Genomic DNA, 25,265 nt, shown 5'->3' with positions numbered 1-25,265 from the left:
CGTGCGCTTCATGATCCGGATACCCCGATTGCGATGCGCCGGTTATTTACTCCGAGACGCGACACAGCCTCCCGTGACACCCGCCTCGCCCGGTCTGAGCAATTTGACCTGCCTAGAGTGAGACTCGTCGCCACCCAGAGTACTTTCTCGTACCGCACCGCTACCTCTTGGAACTCACTGCCAAAGATTGTGTTGCAGAGCTCGTCGATCGGGCAGTTCAAAAGCCGTCTGAGGATGATTTATAGAAGTGGTCAAAATTAATCACCTGAAAGTTCTGATTGGGTGGGAGCCTGTATGTGCCATCATTGTTTCCATGTATAGTTTTAAGTTCTCTTAGCTGTGTATGACTCGAACCTCCGAAAAAAACTGTGTTCGCACGGAAGAGGTTGATGAAAATATATAATAAAATACAATACAATGTACAATCTCGCGTATTCCCGCAAGCTATAAACTTAGGTAGGTATATGAACTTCACAAAGCACAATACATCATGGGTCAACTTTCCAGGCTGAACAGAATTGAAACAGTGCACGACAAAACATGTAGCTTTCGGTATGGCCCACTCAGCTAGAAGCTACAAATTGAAAGCAGTCTTCACGGCCTCCGCGTACACTCTAGCTTTGAACTCACACGCTTTGCGCTCTCCCATGCGTTCCAGCATCTGGTCTAGTTCAGTGAAAAAACCCGCGTGTTTACTTTTCTTTGCTATTTCTTCCCTTGCGTTCAGCTGATCCAGCGTCGAAGACACCCCTGTTGGTGCCACAGCACTGGGCGTTTCCGTGCCGCTGCGCTCAGGTGTTGGAGTGTACGCGTTTCCCCTCCGGCACCTTCTGCGGCGTCAAGATGCGTCAACTCAGAGTGCGACCCCCGGAGACTCGGGCAGGTACTGAAATGGAAAAACCGTCTGATCTTAGCAATAAATCAAATAGAGCATAACTGCTTAGCGCACAATCTAACTCAACCCGCGCCGGACCTATTAGTTTTCTACGTATGCCCCAGCCAAGGGGGGAGGGGTCATGACCCTGACCCAAATGGCCTTTGATGTGTGACCTGTTTCTTGAGACCATGTTTGGTCGGAGTCGCGATTCGGCGTTTGTCGGCTCACAGTAACCGCGTGTTTCCAGTATTTTTGTAGTTGTAAACATTCAAACATGTGAAATGATGTTGGTCCCATGCATTGCAGTGAGTGTCAAGGTCACCTAGAGGTCAGGTCAAGTTGACCTTTGCTGACCTTGGCTCACTTTATGGAGTTTTACGTGTTTCAAAAGTAGTTTTGGAGCTCATTTCGAATTTAGCACACATTTGAGCACTTACAAAGTAGTTTTGATGATTTCGTAACATGGTACGAAGCCTCGAGTTACGATCCTGGGGTGAGCCTAAGTAAAGAACATGTTACGAGCTTCGAGGAGTAATACCGGCTGCCAGAAGACAAGTTAAGCCATACTCACGCCTTGGCATCCGAGCCCGCGCCCAAGGTACAGAGGTACAGCTTCTGCTGCTCTTGAAGCGGCGCCAGGCTACTGCAGCCGGTCCGCTAGGCAGGGAGCGCGGCTTGGCACGGACGCTGCGATAATTGTCTTTTGTGCCTTTCCGCTGCTGTTTTGCTCGGTCCCCTATAAAGAAATAAAATTGTAGCATTTCAGTGGGAATCGCATGTGCACCATTGCATGTACAGCCTCTGCAAACTGCGTGGTAGGTATTCTTTTTCGACAAAAATGAGAATAACGCGAATACTATGCTATCGGTCATTCGGAAATCGTAACAGCAAGACGCGCTAGACCCAGCCCCTTAGATTGGCATCATCACCGTATCCATTTTTCATCTAGTTCGGCAATTAAACCCAAAAGTTTATATTTGCCCCCAAAACAAACTTTTGCATTTTGTCGCCACACAAGGCGTAAACTTTGTATATTGATAGACCTAATCGAAGGAGTGGAGCATGGCGCATCTATTTTGCAGTGAGTTCCGACCGACTGATAACATAACCTTTGAGTTATTATCGGTTTTGTCGAAAAAAGAATACCTACCACGCAGTCTGCAGAGGGCTGTACAGCCCTCTGCAAACTGCGTGGTAGGTATTCTTTTTTTCGACAAAACCGAGAATAACGCGAATACTATGCTAACGGTCATTCGGAAATCGTAACAGCAAGACGCGCGAGACTCCGCACCTTAGATTGGGCTTATTTGGGTATACATTTTCCGGCTAGTTTTGCAACAACACAAAAAGTTTATATTTGCCCCCAAAACAACTTTTGCATTTTTTTGTTGCTACACTAGTTGTATACTTCGTACAGTGATAGAACCAATCGAAGGAGTGGAGCATGGATCCGACCGACCGATAACTTAGCCTTTGAGTTATTATCGGTTTTGTCGAAAAAAGAATACCTACCACGCAGTCTGCAGAGGGCTGTGCATTGTACTTACAAGACATGTTCACGGATCCGACAAAATGGATCTCAGATCTGATCCCACGTATCTTGATCGAGGATCCAAACAGATCATAGACCCAGCTATCTTATTCGTCGAAAGATCGATTGGAATCATTGATCCGAAGCAGATCGAACTTCCCAGCATTCTGGGAGAAGTACAAATGGCCAGTGAATAGCCCCAACCTGTCGCCGATAGAAAATCTTTCGGCGATCGTCCTGTAAGAGGTGAGCAAAACGGCGCCAGGATAACCTGAACGCACGCTGACCAGGAACGTTCGATCTGTCTGGTCCAAGATCAGTCCACAGAAGCTGGACATGTTGGTGTCTGATGTCCCGGACCGTATGCTTGCCCGCATCAGGGAGAAGGTGGGATGCATATGTAAGAAAAATGCGCCTCTCATTTTTGTTATTTTCATGAAATTGACGCTGGAAAGGTGTGATATTATTTTTGGGACACCCTGTACAGGGTGTCCGGAAATTGATTGCACACTGTCCGGCGTGTCCATATGCCGTACGCTCGCACAAAACGGCTAGGGAGGATCGCGACCCCGCCCCCGGGCACCCATGAGTGTCAGTTGATCATATGACCTAGCAGGTGGCCTGACCTCAACCGCAGTGAGCGACCACAGGTCACTTTCCGAGAGGCAGTCTTTGCGCGCGGACCCCATGTCGGGAATTGTGAGTGAGCACACTTTGGCGACGCGCCACCGCGCGGTTGGGATAGTTGAAGCCGGGATGACGGTAGGCGATGTTGCCCGACAAGTGGATGTATCTCGCCGGACCCTTTATTACTGGGCGTGATCACTGGATCACACATGCATCACTGGAGAATCGCAAGGGTCGTGTGAGAAAAACTGTGCTGAGCAGAGTGGCCAAAATCGTACTCGCCAAGCCGTGCTGAAACGACGCCAATCGACGCGAAAACTGACAAAAAAGCTGACTGAGAAGGGGTCGCCCGGTGTCGAAGACCACTGTTCACAACTACATGACCAAGTGCTTGGGTCTCAAGCCGCTAAAACTGCGCCGCCAGCCAAAACTGACCGAAGCCCAGAAGCGGGAACAGCTGGCATTTTTCCAGGAACGGAAAAACTGGACCATCCAGGACTGGCGATGTTCAGATTGGTCTTGTTCAGCGATGAGTTGAGTTGGTGTTCGAGCTCGTGCACCCACCGAATCGCCAGATCGAGCGCGTCTAGGTGCACAGCAGCGCTCAAGTGCCTGCCATCGACACTGTGAAGCAGCCGCTGAAAATCAAGGTCCGGGCCATGATGAGACATCAGGGCCTGTCAGACCTCCAGATCATCCCCGCGGGCAGACCGTGACGGCCCAGTACTGCGTGGAGGAGGTCCCTAAAAAAGTCGGCAGCGTCGGCGATGAAACGAAAGAGGCAGGCGGGGCCGCCAGCACAGGTCGAGCTGCTCTCGAAGATGTCCGAGGCCATCTTCCAGCAAGACGGCGCTCCAGTTCATCACGTCACCAGCACTCAACGGTGGTGCCGGGACAACCTCCCAGGGTTTTGGGAGAAGGGTGTATGGCCGGGCAACAGCCCTGACCTGTCGCCCATCGAGAACGTGTGGGCTATCGTGCAGAGCGAGCTCGACATGATGGAGCCGGCTACCACCGAGAAGGCGCTTATCAGGAAACTCCAGCGAGCGTGGCTCAGCATCAGTGCGGAGACTCTGGATAACGTGATGTGCGGCATGCCCGACCGTATGAGGGAGTGTGTGCGACTGGGTGGAGCGTGTATCGGTATATAAGCCATGACCCATGCATGTTTTGTTTCCTTGTCAAATGGACTAGAAGAGTGTGCAATCAATTTCCGGACACCCTGTTATATGATTACTAATCATTATTCACTGTGACATTAATTGACATGAAATCATATGGATAAATGATTTTAAAGGGTGCATATGGTAGTATCCACTCAGATAATAGATACATGTTTTTGGTTTGTCATCACTGTCAGATCATTTGAGATCATAGATCTAGGATGCACCTTCTATGAGGAATCCATGAATGTGATCACCTATCCTATTTTGTCGTTTGTTTTGACTTTTGAGATTCACTGACATTAATCCATCACTCGGATCCATGCACACGTCTACATTGCACAATGCACATTGTATGTACACATCCATTGTACCTATGTATACTATTTGATAACAGCCAGACATTGAGGACAGATGGTCATGTGACCGAACACATACTCTACTCGTTACTTAATAAGTCGTTACTATTTGCCTACATTTGCACAGTTTTACAACTATGTAGGGATATATCTACAATTTAACCACTTCCATACCTACTCAACATAAACTGCTAATGTGCATAATCATGCAGGTAGGCAGCTAAATACATGTATGTCTAAAAAACGCCTGAGATATTCGTACTTGTTATGTCCAGTTGCTCGGTAACGTCGTGCCAAATCAGCTCTTTTCTTTTCGCTGTGGTCTTGGAATCCAAAGGTTCTTTTCGCTGCTCACCCTCCTCTGCCAGTCGTATATGCTCCGGGCTAGAAGATAATCAGGCTGCGATTAAAACATATTTCATTTTCAAGGCGTTATCGCGGCGCGCGATAGGGAGAAGGCATTTCATACAATCATCCTCATAATTTTGGCGGATATATAAAGATAATGGCGCATATTTGAGGACAAATGAGATTTTTAGATTTGACATGCCTATACAAGAACATTCCGTCTTTTTTCCAAAAATCGTGATGATTTCACAGACAAACTGCTCAGAATGTCGATGCATGGTTATTTGAAACTTCAGAAAGCCCCCCCCCCCCCAGTAACACGCCTAACCCGCGCACCGACGGGGGTGGATGCAAAAACTGGGAGGTCGGATAACCGACCCCCGTCGGTGCGCTAGTTAACCCGCGCCCCGCTGAGGGGTCCTGGAATTACACGCCCTGCGAACAACCCCCCTTCTAACTCGGCTCCTGGACCACGTAGCGATACGGGGAAAGCGGCGTTCGAGAAAGCATAAAAACTAATGACGATATCACTTCGGTCACATTTTTCGTCAGGTCAAAGGTCAGGTCACCAGAGGCCATTGAAGGTCAAATTTCACCGATTTTGAGGTCGAATATCGACAACTTTCAAGAGGCCGACGCCCGACGCATAACTCGGGAACCAATAGAGCTACAGCGCCGCCGCGGAAGAGCGCATTTTATAGCCCTAATAACGCTCTTTCTGACTAATCCTCTCGGATTTGACCTAACGTCAACGGTCTTGCCTGCAGGGGGCAAAAACTGCCAAAATAGACGATTTTTTCGGAAACGGGTTTTCTGCAAAACGTTTGACTCAAGCCATACACGAGCTTTCGGTTACCGGCATCGTGTTCCTCTCGTCAAGACGCATCGAATGAACTATAATTTGACCTAGAAAGGTCAACATAAAATTTGACCAAAGGTCAAGGTCATGACCTGACCTGAAAGGGTCATGACTCATGTTGTATATCGGTCGATCCGTATCGTCGAGCTGAATACATCTAAGGATTTTTCATCGCTCTAGCTTCCTCAATCATAAGTTATTCGCGAAAAACTGAGATACCATTCGTGACCTGAGATGACCTCAGGGGCATAACGAGAGGTTATGGGTGCCGTTTTTACGTTCAGTGTGACATATAGTTACTTGTAATTCGGTGTTTGAGAGTGTTTAGAATGACTTTCGTCCAAAAGAGGCGGTTTTGAATTGTCTCCCATTGACATATAATGGAGAGGTCGGGAAATTGACCTGACCTTAGGTCATCGATATGAAAATTCCGATAGATAAATTTTGTACAGTAGGTCTATTAAAAAAGTCCCCAGCACCAGTGGGCGCTGCATTCGCTGAGCCGAACCCCCGTCTGCCTGTCCCATATCGCGCCGGGCTCAGGTCAGGTAGGGTCAGCGGGACCGCTCGGTCCGGCCCGCGGGCGGTGGACGGGCGGCCGGTAACGCTCTCCGCCAGCCAGCTGTAGAATCCAACAAACGGGACGGCCACCGCTCAGCGCAGCGAAACCGGTGTTAAAGAATGGCAGTAGATGTTCATGGCCACAATGATTATGAGAGCCCGTGCCCCACAGGAATGCCTAGACTCTCACGCTCTGTTGGAGGGGAAATGGGGATTGAGCATCATTCTTTTAACTCAGCTTTGGGCATTTAAGTGGTATTCGAAGTAGCGTCAAAAGTAGCAAAAAGAAGAAAAACAATACTTCAGCCAATTTTGGATCGGGTCATAGCCAGAGGTCATGTCACTAGAGGTCATCGATGGTAAAATTTTGCTTAGACAGGGTGCGTTGCGCGCACCGGTGCATTGGTTTTCCTATTTCCATGGAAACATCAACAGACTCGGAAGCTCGCAACGCTAGCGTGGAGCCGAATTCATATCAACCGCCGCAACAATGCAGCAGCGCAGCGCAGCGTGCTGCAGCGCGGGGCCGTGAAACACCGCCCAGAGCTATCCATGTGTCAGTGCAATCCAACCCACGTGATGGGCTCGGCCCCAGCGGAGCATGAGGTCCAGGACTCCCGCCCAGGCCCCCTGTCTCCCCCTAATTCCTATCATCTTTCCCACTCTGAAATCGACCGAAAGAGTCTAACTTAACACAACAATCAGCCCGTTTACTGCTATGTCTGAATAATATTGTCAGATTTAATTAAGGTCAACGGCTTAGCATGTAAATAACAACAACTGCCAGTTGCCACCATCGGTAGGTATTATGAGAAAACCAATTGCTTTTCCACAAACACTAAAAAGTTTTTAGCTTAAAACTTGCATGAAATTAATTTTACCAGCCTCGTGTTCCTCTTATCAAAACGCTTCGAATGAATCAAAAGTTGATCTTTAAAGGTCATTTGAAAAATTTGGCCTATGTTCAAAGACATGACCTGACCAGAAATGGTCATAATGCATAGCAGGATATTAGATCCGTATCGTGGAACTTTACAAACACTTCAGATGATTTCATAACTCAAGCATGTCTATCAAAAATAATTATTACATGGCTCATATGTAAGCTGGATGTGTGAACATGCTTACGAGTATGTTGAACGCAACTGATAATGTTCTGTTGGCCACAATTTCTATATTTAATTTATCCTCCCGGATTTCATATTTTTGTTAATGATACCTTGACGATGTCGAGAAAAAACGCTTAGGAGATTTAACAGCTTGAGATACATTCAGTATAAGGAAGGTTCAAGGGTGCTAGATTCCTTCCGTCCTCGCTATCCTCAGGAAAAACCAATCCGCATCGCCCCTAGTCTTCATGCTTCCCTCTCTGGACTGGAGGTCACCCCACCAGCCAACCAGTAGTTGATGTCGGATCCATTCCAGGACACATAATCGTCTTCGGGTGACCGTTTGGGAGACGGCTGGACCGTCCCGACAGGGCAATCGTCCCACGGGAACAGTCTCGCTTCCGCAGATCACTGTCGCTGGCTCGCACAACCCAATTACTACACCAGAGCATAGTTATGTCATGGCTCTGCAAGGGCCTTTTCAGACCGAAAAAGATGGCCCCCAACAAAAAAACAATTTTCTCATTCAGTTTTGTATCTCAGCACCACATGTTTTCAGAGTGTTTATTATGCGTTCTGTCCAAAAAAGCGCAGTTCAATTCAATTTTCTCCCATTGACTTGAGCGATCTCAAAATTGACCCGGCCTTTCTGTCAACAATGTCAAACTTGCAAAGTAAACGTTTCAAATACATACCTATACTGTTGCCCATTAAAATCGCTGAAAGTTCTGAAGCGATCGGTTAGTCGGTGTATTTAGATATGAATATGATGAGCACAGGCACCTTCCTTGAGGTAAGGTCACTTGACGTGACCTGGTGTTATGACCTTGAATTGAAAGACTTGGGCGGGAAAAAATGGGCCATTTGAAATCTTAAAATGCTAGATTTTAACAATAATTGCAAACACTATCCCGGCCAAATAGTGAGTGAGAAGGGAGCGATTCCCCGACCCCATGTTTAGCTCCTATAATTGAGCTAGCTGCTAGAGCCTCGCGGAAAAAACGAGCGCTTGCGTCGTTACGTGACGCAGCAACTGGTACCCCATTTTAAAATATCAGTGACCTCTTAGGACAGGTCAAGGGCCCCTAAGGCATTTGATCGGTTTTTGGTAAAAAACTAAACGCATTATCGTCATTTCGATACAATCGTGTTTTCTGTTCTCAGACGCGTCGATTTACATGCTTTTTTGCTTAGGTGAAGCAATTTAGGATGTTTACCTCAGGTTAATGTCATGTTAGAGCAACACAGGTCACGAAGCTGTTGAAAGGAGGACATGTTGCATAACATTTGATTCGGCAAGTCTTGCAAAGTCCATTGATGGCTGTCCCGACTGGCTAGCTCATTTTGATCGGGAGTTATTGACGAAGCACTCGTATGACCCTAGTGACGTCATAAATGACGTCACGCAAGGTGACCAATGCAAAAGTGAAGCATTAGACCTTGCCAAGAATGTATGAAGTCACGATTTCATGTGCTTGAGGTATAGTTTCAGATCATTTCCGACGCCAAATTAACAGTTTCCATATTTCCCCATTATGCTTATATGACATTAAGTGAATTGCGGATTGCATCATTTTATAACCGACAACCGTGCAGAGGTTTACCTAATTAAGACGTCATAGTTAGGAGTGACCTGACCTGAAAACGTGGTTGATGTCAAGTGATCCGGCATGAATGAAATGTAAGGCATGTGAAATGTCAGCCTTCTATCATCAGTGTGCTTTGAGCTACCGCAAAAAAATACATGGTGGCGGCATCCACCCCTTCTTCTCGGCCGGCGAGGGTTAAACCTCGCTTCGAATTATTGCAGATAATGATGCGACCGAAAACAAAGCATTTATCTGTGTCTAGAACGGCTGCTGACTTGTTGGACAAGATCCCCAATCTTAATTCGCTAGATGGGAATAAAATACTCGGTATGTGATACATATGTATAGTTGTACCCCTCGATTTGCCCTCGCGCTAAGTCTATTCTAATCATCACTGTCGCTTTTTTATCCGAGATGATGTCGCCGCTAAACGGGTTGTTTTGTTTGCTTGCTTGCGTTGAATGGCCATTACGGATTATTGAAGGATTATGATAAAATAGGAATGGGGCAAGGGAGGATATACACTGCAGGTGTTTAATTTAGATCACAAAGGCATCATTTCCGGCATCGTGCAGAGTCATTATCTTCCCCTCCTCTGCACTGCGGCATCTCTGCGCCCCACACACGGCGTCCTCACTCCACGGCCGGCCGCCGCCAACTGACCCACTCGCCGGGCGCCGCGACCTGACCCGTGTCGCTGCCGCGGCCTGCGCAATAGAGTCGGGGCTGGAATCCGGGGGTTCGGCCGGCCGGCCGCCTCTGGAGCGGGGGACTTTTTTAGTAGACCTACTGTACATACTGTTAATTTGATCAATCGCTGAAAGTTTCAAAGCGATCGGTCACTGAGTGTAGCTATGGCATACATTGAAATATTTTATGAGGTGAGGTTACTTGAAGTGACCTGGTGACCTGACCTTGAACGACCTTGACCTGAAATTTTCACAACATGTGTAGAATTTATGTATGATAAGGTGTGCCAAAAAACGGCGGCGCATATTCGTGAAAAACAGGAGGAGGTGTTCAAACACCCCCAGCAGGGCGCGGGTTAACCCGGCACCGCCTGGGCTATTTCCGTACCCACGACAGCCTGGGGGGGGGGGGGTCGGATCCGACCCCCCCCCCTGTTATCTCGAGAACCAATGGTCGCATCGAGCCCCGCGAGGCGGCGTTCGAAAGGTCTCTACGAGACCTTCCCAAAGCACTCTTAAGATTTTAAGATTGAGGTCAACTTTCGGGTCAAGGTCAGGTCAAAGGTCAAATTCTGGGGTTTTACATGATTAGGCTTACGGACAGCGGAATCGATAGCTGCTGCTCGAAACTCACCAAAAATGACCTCAAAGGCCTAGTGAAGGTACCATGTAAGTATAGAGGTCATACTAAGTACGGGTCAAGGTCAGGTCAGGTCACGAAAGGTCACGGTTTTCACTTTCTGCTACATGGGCGTGCAACACATGTTTTATGGCTTATTTTTCACGCCGAATCCGATGGTAATGGTTATATGTGACCCCAATTCACTTTGCTGGTGATAAGTGTGCATTGAAAGCATAAAAAATCGTTTATACTAAACGAGGGCTGAGAAAAAGGGTCATTTTTTCAACTTTTTATTTTTGACATAAAAATGCACTCTTCTAGACGAGCTTTGTCCCAGGAATCTAGTGGTGCCATTTGTTTTCACATGCGATGTTCAGAAGTGCCTCTAATTCACGAAAATGCTAATGACGTCACCATGCCCTATGCATGTTGGAGCTATTTTTTTACAATTTGGGGGTCAAAAATCAAGATAGAAAGTTGAAATTTGGCACATCTAATGTTCTAATAGAGCTCTATAACATATATTCCGGTTTTTGGAAATTCTCAAAATTTTGGATTTTATTAGCTGTTTTCCAAAAAATGTAGTTTTTTGAATTTTTAGGGGTGAAAAACGCATTTTATGGAAAATCCGAGATAGCCATTTTAAAGAACTCGTTGAGCTGCGTCTATTCATGTCCTTAATTTGCAATTTGCTTAAAACCCTGATTTTTGGCGATTTTTAAAACATTTACCACTTTTTGACTAAAAACGCCATGTAGTTACATCACTAAAATCGATATATCTAAAAAAAATTTGAAATTTTTTTCTTAAAAATTACACAGAAGACGTCAAATTGATGGGGGAGAAGGTATGCCAAGTTTCAAGTTGATAGCGTAAGCGGTTCTTGAGTTATTCAAGAAAAACGGAGGGGGGGGGGGGGTCGGATCCGACCCCCCCAGGCGGTCGCGGGTTAATGCAGTGCAATACATACATGCATTCTGTCAACTGTCCTACTCAGAAGTGGGCAGGGCAACAGATGGAGATGCGTGCGAGCTCTTGCGCCGATTGACATCGCAGCCGCACACACTTCTGACATTGACATTGGCATTGACATTGACAATGACATTCTGACTGACATACGTGGCGCCGCCGCGCGCCACGGTAGCTGTAGCCTACCACAGGCCCTCGTTGCCCTGGACATATTCATCTCGGCAGATGTGGCATGTGTTATGGTGGTATGGGGATTTCGCCGCGCCCTCAGACGAGCCGTGGGTAAGATTTCTGTTGGCGCCAGTCCCCTTGAGACCAGGGATGCGGACTGCGGAGCCGTGACAATTTCAGACGGCTCCGGCTCCGGCTCCGGATAAAAAATCGGCTCCAGCTCCGGCTCCGGGTGAAATGTCATGGCGGCTCCGGCTCCGGCTCCGAGTAAAATGGTGGTCCGGCTCCGGCTCCGACTCAGTACATCCCCTATGCGCAGGGATGCAGAGCCGTGAAAATTTCAGACAGCTCCGGCTCCGGCTCCGGCTTCGGAGAAAAAATCGGCTCCGGTTCCGGCTCCGGCTCCGGGTGAAATGTCATGGCGGCTCCAGCTCCGGCTCCCGGCAAAATGTGCCGGCTCCGGCGGCTCCGGCTCCGCACTCTGCTTGAGACCCTAATTTTTCGCGATTATTTTTAAATGGATGGAAGAATTTCAACCATATCTAGGAAATAGCCGTTTCAAGACCTACCGCAACTTTTTCTTCCAGTAGATTTCGTTGTCACTTAAATATTTGTGGCACTTGTCATTGACTCGTAATGTTAACTGTTTTTCCATCCTGGATGGAGTCTTTCATACGTCATGACATTATGCTCCGCCCACGACTGCGGCATTGACCCGTGCCCATCCGCGACCTCTGTACAAACGACACCCCTGCCATCTGCAAAGGGCTTTGAATTTCGCTGATGCTTCACGTGCTATGAATTAATTGTAGCACACGGTCAACTAAATGTTAGGCTAGACAGTGCAGATATAGGACCACCAAATCCTCAATCTACTATTCAGTATTCACACACGCTTCGAACAAACGATTCCTATCAAAATAGCTAAAATTTTTTTTTTTTTTTTTTGATAGGTATCTAACTATTTGGTGGAATACGACCATAGCCCTATGAAGTGAAATGAAGGCAATTAATTAAAGGGACCCTCCCACCTTAACATTAGTTTTGAGTTGAGATAGCCAAGTTTGCGGCCAGGCTCAGAAACCACCATTTATCCTGGTCGCAACCAGGGTTTCGGAGTCGGAGTCGGAGTCGGAGTCGCCCGGAGTCGTGGCAAGCAGCCAGGAGTCGGAGTCGGAGTCGGAGTCGGTCCAGCTGCCTCGACTCCGACTCCGGAAAATTAACTGAAGTCTAAAATCCGTGCCATCACTTTGAAGTTGTGTTTAGCCAGTTGCCCCGCGGCAGAATTCACTTTCAGTGATTACAAATAAGGTTTTTTTTTTCACACATCTTGTTTTTGTTCTGCTTAACAAACATTGGATCTTTTAAGTTTCAAGTTATGTCATAATTTAGAAGCAAGCATTTTGTATTCCCGTTATAACTTCTACTATCCAGTGTCAAAGACAACATATATGTACGTTTTTCTTTTATCGCTCCGAAAAGTGCCTATTACAAACACAGATCACCGACATGATGGCGATGCTCGTGGTCATGATACGGCCACACTCGTGCTTCTCGGCGGGTTTTCAAGCTGGCCACTGGCTGCTGGTCTCTTGTGGATTAAGCTGCGTCCACGTGGGAGAAATGGGAGAAATGATGACCGCATGAACGAAACTGGAATGTGGTAGCAACCTCCCCTTGAACGTATAGATCTAGCACGGGTCGTCATATCACGCGGACTTTTGGCAGTCACCATTGCCCTTTGTAGCAAACCCGGAGTCGGAGTCGGAGTCGGAGTCGGAGTCGGTCAGGAGCCCGGAGTCGGAGTCGGAGTCGGAGTCGGAACTGCACTACCTCGACTCCGAAACCCTGGTCGCAACCCCCGCAGCTTTATGGTGTTCAAGAAATTTCTTCCCTTTACTTGCAGGGTGGGACCAGCGTGGTCCCTATCTCTTAACCATTACGGGAATCTGATGACGTCATCAGGCTTTCGAACGTCCGTTAAATGTTTGACTAAAACGTTTTGTAGCACGCGGTGGTATATGCTGCTTTGCGCGCAACAAATGCCGCACTTTCAAATAAAGTCGCTAGGAACAGCGGAGATCCCAAAAAGTAAACAAAAGTAAAAGTCTAATATCTTGAAAACCGGTGAATATTTTTCGATGAAATTTGGTAGATATTCGTTTTTGCTCTTTCTGAACCGAGCGACATCACTTTCATGCCAATTCATTAACTTTTTTGAAGGTGGGAGGGTCCCTTTAATTATAGCGATGGCCGATACTGATATAGGTGCATTGCGATGTACCTATCCGACATCCCGTGAATCACCTTTTTGCTTCCCGACAAACTTTTTGCTTCATGCATTCTGCTCATCAGTGGCCATATTTTCTTGGCATAAGCGAATCGTTTCTTTTAACAAGTAGCATCTATGAACTGAATACAAATTTATTGTCGTTCTTATTTCAAAACTTGAAATCAATAAATGCCAACATATTAGATACGATAGATATGATAAGATGTCCTTGGCACATAGGCGCATTATCTGCAACGCCAAAGGCTTTAAATAGGTACAATTTAATATTTTCTAACTTTATGTCACATGCCATATGACCGTCATTGCAGCCTATACAAACTAAAGAGAATAAATATCAGCGAACGATCGCATTGAATATGCAACGCGCATTACGCACTGCTGGCTCCTCCGTGGCTCTTTGGGCACTGTCAGGCAAGACGTTACGCAAAACTCCGCCGGCTTTCGGCACCGCTCGACCGTCCCCGCTCCCCGCCACAGCGCGAGTGACCGCGCGCCGGCCCAAAACCAAGGCCCTAAAACATACCCAAAACCGCCGCAGGCCAAGGCCATAGAGGCGGGGCTTAGCTGTGACGTCACAACGTATCAAAGTCTGACTAGACCTCTACACACCGGATGAAAATCTTGCTCGAAATTTAGCATTACGAGTCAATGAGAAGTGCCTGAAAATTGAAATATTGAAATAGCGACAAACTATCTAAATTGTAGAAGTTTCGGCAGGTCTTGAAAAGGCCATTTCTTGAATTTGGTTGAAATTCTTCCACGCATTCAAAAATAATCGCGAAAAATTAGGGTCTCAAGGGGTCTGGCGCAAACAGTAGGTCGTTCATTAAGTAATGATCAATTGGGCATAACTTTTGTTTTACTGACGATAACCCATTCAAGCTTTCACATATTTGTGAAACACTATTTATCAGCCGATCTCAGCCCCCAAACCCGTCACCACCCGCCTGCACGCACTTCTCCCAGCGCTCAACCCAACGCCTGAACCCTGCCCGGAAAAGCACGCTCTCGGTCTTCTTCACCCACTCCCTGGCAGCACGCTTGACGTCGTCATCGGTCTTGAAGTGATAGCCACGAAGTTCATCCTTCAGAGGAACAAATACGTGAAATTCAGAGGGAGCGAGGTCTGGCCGCTGTAAGGCGGCTGCGCGGCATGATATTCCAGCCCATGTCGGCAATTTTCTGGGCAGTAATATGGGCTGTATGCGGCCAGGCGTTGTCATGATGCAGAGTGATATTCGTGACGTCCAGGCCAGGACGCTTCTTCATGATAGTTTGCTTCAGCCTTTTCAGCACCTTGACGTAACGTTCATGATTAATTATCTGCCCAGACTCAAGAAAATCCACAATGAGGACACTATCTTGATCGCAGAAAATGGTCACCATAATCTTCCTAGGAGAAGAGACAGTTTTCACCTTCTTTGGTGCTGGTGATCCTGGGGGTGTCCATTCCATGGACTGACGCCTAGTTTCTGGCTGGTAATGGTGAATTCAGGACTGGACTCATCGCCGGTCACTTTGTGAACTTCGTGGCTATCACTTCAAGACCGATGACGACGTCAAGCGTGCTGCCAGGGAGTGGGTGAAGAAGACCGAGCGCGCGTGCTTTTCCGGGTAGGGTTCAGGCGTTGGGTTGAGCGCTGGGAGAAGTGCGTGCAGGCGGGTGGTGACGGGTTTGGGGGCTGAGATCGGCTGATAAATAGTGTTTCACAAACATGTGAAAGCTTGAATGATTTATCGTCAGTAATACAAAAGTTATGCCCAATTGATCATTACTTATTGAACGACCTTATAAGATATACATGACGCGTCCCTCGCACACATCTGGTCGGGGAGAAAGCGTCACAATAAACTGGGGCTACTTGCTTAGGCAGGTCAACTGGCGAAGCTGGCGTGTGCGCCGTCCCCTCGACTTGAGCGGGCGAGTCCACCGTTGCTGGAACGCTGGTATATCCTACGTCCTTGTAGCCCGGGTGGTTGATGTGCAGCATTACACTTGCACCGGTGCTGATCTCCAGATCCTTTGCCTGATGGCATATTAAATAACACAATGATAGGTGTTATAGATTATAAGGATACTTTTCATATAATGGTAGCACGAGCAATGTCAATCATAACAATAGTCAACCAGCATGACGATATATGTAGCTGCGGCACGTCCTATGCAAAACCTACTATTTCTACTATAATAATTATATTTGAGGTCTACACTATATTTGCGGTGGCTGCGTCTGTCTGTAACCGAGGTCCTGACATGGCGACCTTTAACCCGCGCCCCGTAGGGCTACCGGCGGACCCTACCACCCGTAGGGGGGGGGGGGCCGTATCGGCCCCCCCCTAAGATCTCGGAAAGTTACCGGCCGATTTTCAAAATTCAAACGGCGTTCGATAGCCCCACCCGGGAACTACCTTGTGACCAAATTTCATTGACCTAGGTCAAACCGATGACGTCACAGGTCAGGTCAAAGGTCAGATTTTCACCGTTCACAGGCAATTCAAGAAATGTGCTGTGAAAGCGAGTAAATTGGTAATTTATTGAAAACCATCGATGGTACATTGTTCGTCAAACACATACTTTGCTATCTGAGGTCACTGATACCAGGTCAGGTCACAGCGAGGTCAGGTCACCGGGGTCACAATATGAATGTGTCGTGTGATACATGTTTTATGGTCCATTTTACATGACAAACGCGATTATGTGGGTTAGGCAGCCTTTGGGGCCAGCCTAGGTCACGTTTTTGTGAAGGTCAGGTCAAGGTCAGGTCAAATTAGGTCAAATTTCAAAGTTGATATTTTTGCATAAAATGGGTATCGATTCGATGCAGCTCGTCACGGGGAGTCTAATGGTGGTCTTCGTTTTGCTCTACGAGTTCTAGAATTGCCAAAAATTGAAATTGAAAATTTGACGTCATCATTTTTGAACAGTTTTTTCGCTATAACTTGGCCAAAAAACGAGGTATCGATCTGAAATTTGGTATGTAGATAGAAGACGGTAGGCACTATCACATATATTCCGGTTTTTTTCGAAACTCAAAAAACTTTTTTGATTTTTTGGCGAATATATCCAAAAAAAATGCTTTTTTGATTTATGGGGGTCAAAACTCAAAAATTTCAAAAATTCGAGATAGCAGTTTTGTAGCCCTGTCAATTCTACACCTTTTATGTGATCATTTTTCTGTATCTTCAAAGCTGTAGTCCTGACAGGTCTTCTCGCGAAAGTCTTTTTTCGGTCAAAAATGACAGAACATGACGTCACTCTGACGTCATTTGTGGCCAACCTATCATAGCCTCTGGAAAAATTTTTGGTCATTATGTGTAAAATTGATGCCCGGAGGGGTCCTGAAAGTTTGGTGGCGATATCTCCAGCCGTTTAGGAGATATCGACCGAAAAGGACAGGGGGGGGCCGTTTCGGCCCCCCCCCCCTACGGGGCGCGGGTTAACCTTCGCCCGAGTGGGTGGGGGTGGGGGCTTGGCGCCACACCTGCCAGTTTTTTTTTTTGCGTGTGTAAAGAAAACCGCGGCGGCGACGAAACTTGGTATAGCTTATCATCCATCAATTTCACATCGTGTGTGAAACTTTTGCCCCCAGGTCACGTAAGGTCAGGTCACCACGTCAAGTTAAGTAGCCATGCCTCTAAAAAAATGTGATTCTGTCATTCTTACAGTTTACAGCCCGGAAGTTTGAAACTCGGGATTTTGCGTGAGGAAATCAGTATGAACAATTCGTATATCTCGGGATTTTCATATCGGTGACCTAATGTTAGGTCAATTTTGCGACCTCTCCATTAACCCTATTCCTGGCGGGCTCCGCCGGGACAAGAAACTGGCGGGGGGGGGGCCGATTCGGCCCCCCCCTGAGATCTCGAGAACGAAGCAAGATAGCGACAAGCGGTAAACGGCATCGGATACGCATGGACAAGGTCTACAATTTTTACTAAGGTCATTTTCAGGTCAGGTCAAAGATGACGTCACAGGGGTCGAAAAAGTCAAAATGGCGGCGCTAGATATGGAGAGAGTTTTTCTCGAATAACGGCGCTAGATATGGAGAGTTTTTCTCGAATAACTTTCGAATTAGTCAAGATAGGAACAAACTAAGGGCATCATCGTGATCCTCTCGTCAATCCGCATCGAATGATATATATGTTGACCTCGAAAGGTCAAGGTCAAAGGTTGACCTCAGGTCACGTGACCTCGAGGTCATCATGCATATCATTCGATGCGTCTTGACGAGCTGAACACAATGAGACCATCCACGCGTCTGTATCTTGTTCCTGTACGGAGTTATTGGCCAAAAACCTTTGGTGACCTTTGATGACGTCACATGACCTCACAGCTGCCCAACAGCAAAACAGACCTCAAGGTAGTGAAGGTTGATCGTATATGAAGTCATATATGGTATATGGGGCCATTCCGACCCGTTTTAGTGGTAAAAACAGGGAGTTGATTTTTCCCCCATTGACTTATAATGGGGAGGTCGCGAAACTGACCTGACCTTAGGTCACCGATATCAAATTTCCGAGATATACAAATTGCACATACTGGTACCCTAACTAAAGCCTGAAGAGAAGAAACTGATCGGTCAAAAACTCTAGCTCTGGCGTGATTGCAAACTTTTCTGAGGTAGGGTCACCAAACCGCCTCTGGTGACCTGACCTGAGGTCAGATCAACTCAAAATTTTCAGACATGTTGCGTAGAAGCCTTTTAGGAAAAGTCAGAAAATTTGAGCTTCCTAGCTCAACGCGTTTGGGAGAAATAACCAAAAAACCTCAGGGGGGGGGGCTCCTGAGGCCCCCCCCCGCCAGGAATAGGGTTAAAAGTCAATGGGATAAAATTGAAACGCTCTTTGTTTGACCGAAAACACCCTCAAACATCGTAACATAGGTAAACATGGCACATTGAATCGAAAAATTGCACTGGTGGCGGCCTATTGTAGGTATGCCCTTGAGGTCATCTCAGGTCATGAAACGTCTCAAACAGCTTTTGGACGATAACTTTCGATAGAAACATGCTAGAGCGCTGAAAACACCATGAATGTGTTCAGTTCAGCAATACGAATCGAATGACATGCAACATGACCTTTTCCGTGACAAACTTTCAAGTTGACCTCTTCAGGTCATCTTATAGTTCATTCGACGCGTCTCGACGAGACAAACATGATGCCGGTAAAATCAGCGTCATACAAGCTTGGGGTCAAAAGTTATGGTACGAATTCCGCAAGAACGTCCAATTTTGATAGCTTTTGCCCTCTGGAGGCTAAACCATTAACCTAAGGTCAGATCTGAGAAGATTATCCAGAAAGGCCTTTAAAAGAACTATCGAATGCGCTTGTCCGCAGCGCTGTAGGTCTATCGGTTCCCGACTTATGCACCGATTTGTGAAAAGTTGTCAAAATCGGGTACCAAAAATCGTGAAAATTTTATCTTTGGTGACCGCCAGTAACCTCAGCAATGACCTGATCAAAAATGAACTAGATGATTTTGAAAGATCTTGTAGCGAGCTATACTCGTATATTGCTTTTTATCGCGTCTTTCTAGCTTTCTTACTTTCCGAGATAATCTGGTGTGGCCAAAAAGCCCCCCCCCCCCACACACACACACCCGGGCGTGGGTTAACGCAGGCTACAGGCCAGCCCGTTGCGTCTAGCGCGGTGAAATGTGCATTGTGCACGACTTTTAGACCAAGGATGCGCAACGTGCCTTTGACGGGTCTGAGCTAGACCTGAGCTAGATTATCATTAGTTATGCTTCAGTGTCTTGCTAGCAACAAACATTCGATTTGCAGATATAACAAATGATGCAAAGTGATATCATAACTCACCTTTGCTATCAGGGTTCGCGTTGTTTTTAAATACTTTGAGCGACGATGATGCTGATTTCTTAGGAAATGTGACACGTGTCGGCCTGGCCTTTTGCCACCACGCTTGACTTCTCTTTTCATCTCTGAAGCTGCAGATCCCTGGTCCGCACCGGCAAACTCGATCACTTCCTGGACGTCGATAGGACTTCCGTCCTCCTCCACGAACTCCATCTTTGTAGGGAAAAGAGGCGAAATGTCAGATGTTTAGGGATCAGATGATGAGTTGAGCAAATACAAGTTTAATAAAGGGATTATCGGGGTTTTGGAAATATGAGATTGGCTTGTTTTCGCTGTTGCTGGATTGCTCAGGCTCTGTTGATTCCAAATGGTATGCATAAAAGCATGGGCGTAGGAACGGCTGGAACATTGTAGGTGCATGGGTGCAGAAATCCAGCCACGGCCGGTGAAGCGAAGGGGGTAGGGAGCGGCACCCGAGCAGAGGCTCATTGGGAGCTTAAACCAGCGCCGGGCCGGTGCTCTGAGATTCCGTGCCGGGCCGGGGGGGAGGGGTGTCTGAACACCCCCCTTCTAACTCGGCTCCTGGGCCATGAAGCGACACGCGGTAAGCGGCAATCGTAAGAGCGCCAAAAATAATGAGGAAATTACTTCAGTCACCTTTTTGGTCAGATCAAAGGTCAGGTCACCAGAGGTCATTGAAGGCACAATTTCGCCGATTTTCATGTCGAATGTCGACAATTTTCAAAATGCCAACGCATAACTCGGGAACCAACAGAGCTACAGCGCCACGGAAAAGCGCATTCGATAGCCCTATTAGCGCCCTTTCTGAGTAATTATATCAGATTTGACCTAGCCCCAACGGTTTTGCCTGCAGATGGCAAAACTGCCAAAATAGCCGATTTGTTCGGAAACAGTTTTTCTGCAATAACTTTTGACTCAAGCTTTGCACGAGCTTACTTTTACCGGAATCGTGTTCCTCTTGTCAAGGCGCATCGAATGAACTATAACTTGACCTTGGAAGGTCAACTTGAAAATCTGATCTCAGGTCAAGGTCATGACCTGACCGGAAAGGGGCATGTTGCATATCAGTCGATCCGTATCGTCGAGCTGAACACATCTAAGGCGTTTTCATCACTCTATCATGCTTCTATCAAAAGTTATTCGCGAAAAACTGTTAGATACCATTCGTGACCTGAGATGACCGCAGGGGCATAAACAGGGGGTCACGGACTCACGCATACCCTTTTCGGAAAAAGTTCACTTTCCTAAAATTAGTTTTTTTGCTATGGAGTTATGTTTTTTTCATGCTCAAAATCATCAGCAAAGAAAATAAAAGCTATCTGTTGAAAAATTATGTATCTTCATTTAGGAAAAAACTATATTCTATAAAAAGTATTGTTTAACACAGAAGCTTATTACATTTTGACCAATCATATTGCGTAGTAAAAACCCATTGGTTGCAAGCAGCATGCTGATTGGCTGACGCCAAGCTGAGACTAAGGTGGCTGCATTCTGAGTATTTCTTCTAAGTCACCCTTTTCGGAACGAGAAATGGAATATCTCCGTCTAGGGTGATCGTTGGGCGGTAAAAGCTTCTGATTTGTGCTAGTCTCAGCTCAAGCTAAAAAAAACTGCTATTCCAGTTCAAAACCCCATGTTAAAAGTGTACTATTTCCTTTAAGAACATTGGCATAAGAATGGCTGGAACATTGTGGGTGCACCGTGCATGCCAGACTGGAAAACATCCATACGCTACGCCGGACGCCCGCGAGACCCTCTTGCGCCGAAATTCGACGCAAGCAATTTTGCGCCGAAATTTCTGCGTCATTTGCGCCAAAAGTTAGGTGTCTATTTTTTGCAAAAATTAAGCCCTTTTCATATAAAGCACCTGTGTACGTCTACTGATCAAGGCTATATGAACCAGACAGTGTTTCGGGGCCTTGTACGTACACTCTCCCATGTTTGAGCGTCCTAATGAGTTATTGATTTCCACTGAAACCCAATGCCTCAATACTCTTAGCGCACTCTAGATTCATGCCGTGAAACAAAGCCGGAGCTGTAAGTTCCGGGGCCACAAATATCGGCGGAGCAGTGTGTTCGAGGCTGGCGGGAGCCAGCGAGGGCCGGGCAGCGGAACAGCACATGCTCCGGCACATCAGCCTCTTCTCGGCTCATGGTGCAGAGCGCCGCTGGGCACCGCTTGTCTGGGCACTGCTGGCACGCGGCGGAGTGGAGACAGCCGATTCGGTGCCGTATTGGAGCGAGCGGCCCCGGTGGCCCGCCCTCATCTGGTGCACCGAAATGGCATCCTCTCGGTCCTCTCCAGGGATAGGGAGCGGTGGCGTGATCCCGAGGAGTGGCCTGAATAGTGATTCTGAGCAGTTGTCGCGTCACTGATGCGAGGCCGCACAATGAACCGCCCTGGTCAGCGATCGGGCGTTTGAGGGCAGGGCGGCCGCCTGTTTTGCCAGGTCGTCCACGATCTCATTCTCCTCGATACCGCAGTGGGCAGGAACCCACTGTTATTGCTTAACGACGCTTGGCGGCGTTCAACAAGGTCTTCCATACCTATCTCTATGCCGAAGGTTGAGGCCTCACCTGAGCGGCCGCTCCTCCGCTGAGTAGACAGACAGACCTTAATTCGGAACCTCCATAAAATGGGTTTGTGGTTTCCACGTCATATACAGGCGAGATAATAGAACCTAAAATACCAGTATAACGCCTTTTGGGGCGACTAAAGGCCTGGCTACACTATGCGTTTTCTGCGTGCGTTTTTTGCGAGTTTGCGTGATTTGCAGAATATCGTTCTAGAAAGAAACGAAATTACGTTTTTGTCATATGTTTTTCATATAAACTTTTAATTAACATAAACGTTTTATCAATTTTTATATCAATATTAAAGAAGTTTATTTAATAATAACCCTTTTTCTAGAACGATATTACGCAAAACCCGCAAACACGCAAAAAACGCACGCAGAAAACGCATAGTGTAGCCAGGCCTTAACGGAGCGAGCGAGAGGGTGGGCCTTGCACGTGCGAAATTGCGAGGGGGTACCTCCAACTGACTTGTGCACGGCACCCTAATAACCGGTCTCTAGCGATGTGCCAAATTTGGGCACAATCGGCCCAGCCGTTCTCGAGATCTGGAAGCGGCACCCTGCACGTGCGCACGTGCAAAATGGGTCCCAACTGACTTGCGCACGGCACCCTACTAACCGGTCCCTAACTGTGTACCAAATTTGAGCGCAATCGGTGGAGCCGTTCTCGAGATCTGGAAACGACCCCTGCACGTGCGCACGTGCAGCAGCGCCCCAACTCTGGCACATGGATATGCAGTGCCTAGTGGGTGCCTACCTACATGCCAACTTTCAGCGCAATCGGCCAAGTAGTTACCGAGATATTGCAACAATTACAAAACGGACACCTCTTCGTTTTGCACGTGGCACGTGCATAAGGGGTCACCCACATGCATCGGGAATAGTCCAATACTTGGTAGAAGGAATGAAGCTACCCTACAAAAATTGCCGCGTGTAAATCGGTCAAGTGGTTGCTGAGATATAAGCCTCGCAAAAGCGTGACCACGGCCGGCCGCTCATACTCAGAAACTTCCGTTAATCTAAGGAAAGACTACGCTCGCTTCGCTCGCTCCGTAATCAAGCTAAAACCACGTAGCAAAGATAGAGGCGCATTAAAAATCATTCCATTGCTTGCTAGCGCGAAATAGGAAGCCACGGCGGGCAAACTCTGGCCTTACACGAGGCAAAGTCAAACGCCCATTCTCGGTCGCACGAGTACTTCTGGAAGACTCGTCAGATCTCTAAGGACCAGCTTACTACGCCAGATCTCAGGGGCGTTAGCTAAGGTCATCAGATGTCGTACAATAGTGAGATCATTGTCACAAATCAGGTCGTACACACACTTCCATGCTAGCTCCTGCAGTGCTGGGGTTACATGTTCGCGCCGGCTCAGACCGCACCCTGTGCGCACACCAAAATTGATTATTTTCTGGAAGCGCTTTTCTGGGTAACATTGCAGCTACCTGTGCGGGATGCGCTTCATGGATTTCGGGTACTCTGTTGCACGACCAAGCAAGACTGATCAATATCCGGTTGCAGCGCTGGACGATGGCGGATGGATGTTTTCCTCAGGGCGCCTCGCCAGTTCGAGCACGCGACGACCGGGGCAGGGACGCCTTGTCCCAAAACCCCCCCAGAGCCGCCCGCAGGGCGACCGGGGCAGGGACGTCCTGTCCCAAAACCTCTCCAGAGCCGCCCTCAGGGCGAATCTGCTGCTAGATTGACCAGCGTACTGCATAAATTCAGTGACTGTCTTTTGCCAAAAATTATGGGCATTAGTAAGACTGGCGTCCCAGGAAGATGCCAGATTGGGACGACAGAGATATATAGACCAAAACAAACCTAACCTAACCTGACCTACACCTACAAACCTACAACCTACAACCTACCTATACAACCTACAACAGTATCTGGCATCTTCCTTGTCCTGGGACGCCAGGCTTGCTTATACCAAATTATGTGACCGCCATGCGCCAAAAAAATTGTCTGCCACCATGTGCTGAATTCAGCGCATGCGAAGTTACGCCAGATGTGCGCTTAAATTATTGGCGGATCCCACCACCACGCCGGATATCTTCGGCATAACGTGTATTTTTTCCAGTCTGGCGTGCGTGGGTGCAGAAATCCAGAGCCAAGGCCGGTGAAGCGGGGAAGGGGTTGGGGAGCAACACTTTGGGAAAACATTTTGCATAAGTATATCAATTTCTGACACATCTTGACCTCATTATCTCACATTGACATGATCTCACAGTCCACAGATTGATCCTTGAGGTCCTTCTCACCGTCTTGGTCTGTGGCTGTGCCTCACACTTGGTCTCGATGGTCGTAGGACAGAAAATGGTATGATTCATATTTTAAAATTACTGAATATTGAGTGACAGAAAATTCCCGTATGGGGCAGTGCACATTATATCAACTTATGCCCACACAAAAGGCCGCTAGCCCCTTGGCCCTGAGCCCTGATGACGTCAACAACATTTCTTATATTGAGAATTTCGGCTATAAGGAAAATATTTTACAGACAAAAATTTGTATTTTATTTAGAAAAATGAAATTTTTCAATTTAATCATGAAAATTATATTATTTAATTAAAAACTTGAATCCTTTGAAGTGTTTGTCCATGATTTGTCCCAACCCTTGCTATACCTTTGGTCACGTGACTGCCATGATTTACTTTGCGTTTTGCAATGTTATGACAGTTGAACAGAAATAAGTACTGTTACAAGCGTTACAAGTGCATTATTAATGATGTTTTAGACAGCAATCGTGTAAATATATCCTGACATTATACACAATCTGCTGAAAAGAAGTCACGTGATGCTACCAGATTGTGCTCCGACAGCATCTTCTTGAACTTCGATTTTGAGTACTTTGTACCTTCATTGAGGCCTAATAACGGACGTTTTTAGTTATGAAATGAAGCATTGAATCTAATGAGTGCAAAATTTAATCATTTTTTGCACTTTCAGGCCGGGCTATCCCGGCCAAATGGAATACGGAGGGAGAGAACTTTTGAACTTTGAGCATGAAATTTTGGCATAAACTTCAGATATGGTAGCACTAGTGGTGAACGCAAACGAGACGATTACAAAGCAATGTTGCAAA

At 47.1% G+C, this 25,265-nt stretch overlaps 1 protein-coding gene across 1 annotated transcript; it reads right to left on the bottom strand.

Moving 5' to 3' along the window:
- Positions 1–382: 382 nt before the first annotated feature.
- Positions 383–24,604, bottom strand: LOC122370113. Its single transcript, XM_043345379.1, has 6 exons — positions 24,442–24,604; positions 19,587–19,796; positions 15,634–15,794; positions 4,820–4,941; positions 1,449–1,613; positions 383–886 (listed from the first exon to the last, which is right to left on the bottom strand). Exons 1-6 carry the CDS (start codon positions 24,508–24,510, stop codon positions 849–851), a joined length of 765 nt encoding a protein of 254 aa, XP_043201314.1. The 5' UTR covers positions 24,511–24,604; the 3' UTR covers positions 383–848.
- Positions 24,605–25,265: the final 661 nt, after the last annotated feature.

The sequence above is a fragment of the Amphibalanus amphitrite genome, unplaced genomic scaffold (genome assembly GCF_019059575.1).
Source record: "Amphibalanus amphitrite isolate SeventyFive unplaced genomic scaffold, NRLGWU_Aamphi_draft 001100F_arrow, whole genome shotgun sequence".
In the NCBI taxonomy this organism is placed as follows: domain Eukaryota; kingdom Metazoa; phylum Arthropoda; class Thecostraca; order Balanomorpha; family Balanidae; genus Amphibalanus; species Amphibalanus amphitrite.
This window is presented reverse-complemented; position numbering and strand designations above follow the sequence as displayed.

Coding starts and splice junctions, on each gene's coding strand:
- LOC122370113 (XM_043345379.1), bottom strand. CDS start 24,510: ATGAATCATACCATTTTCTGTCCTACGACCATCGAGACCAAGTGTGAG. Junction 19,797..24,441: donor CACAGCCACAGACCAAGACG/GTGAGAAGGACC, acceptor TTCCCTACAAAG/ATGGAGTTCGTGGAGGAGGA. Junction 1,614..4,819: donor CGAGCAACTGGACATAACAA/GTACGAATATCT, acceptor ATTTCTTTATAG/GGGACCGAGCAAAACAGCAG.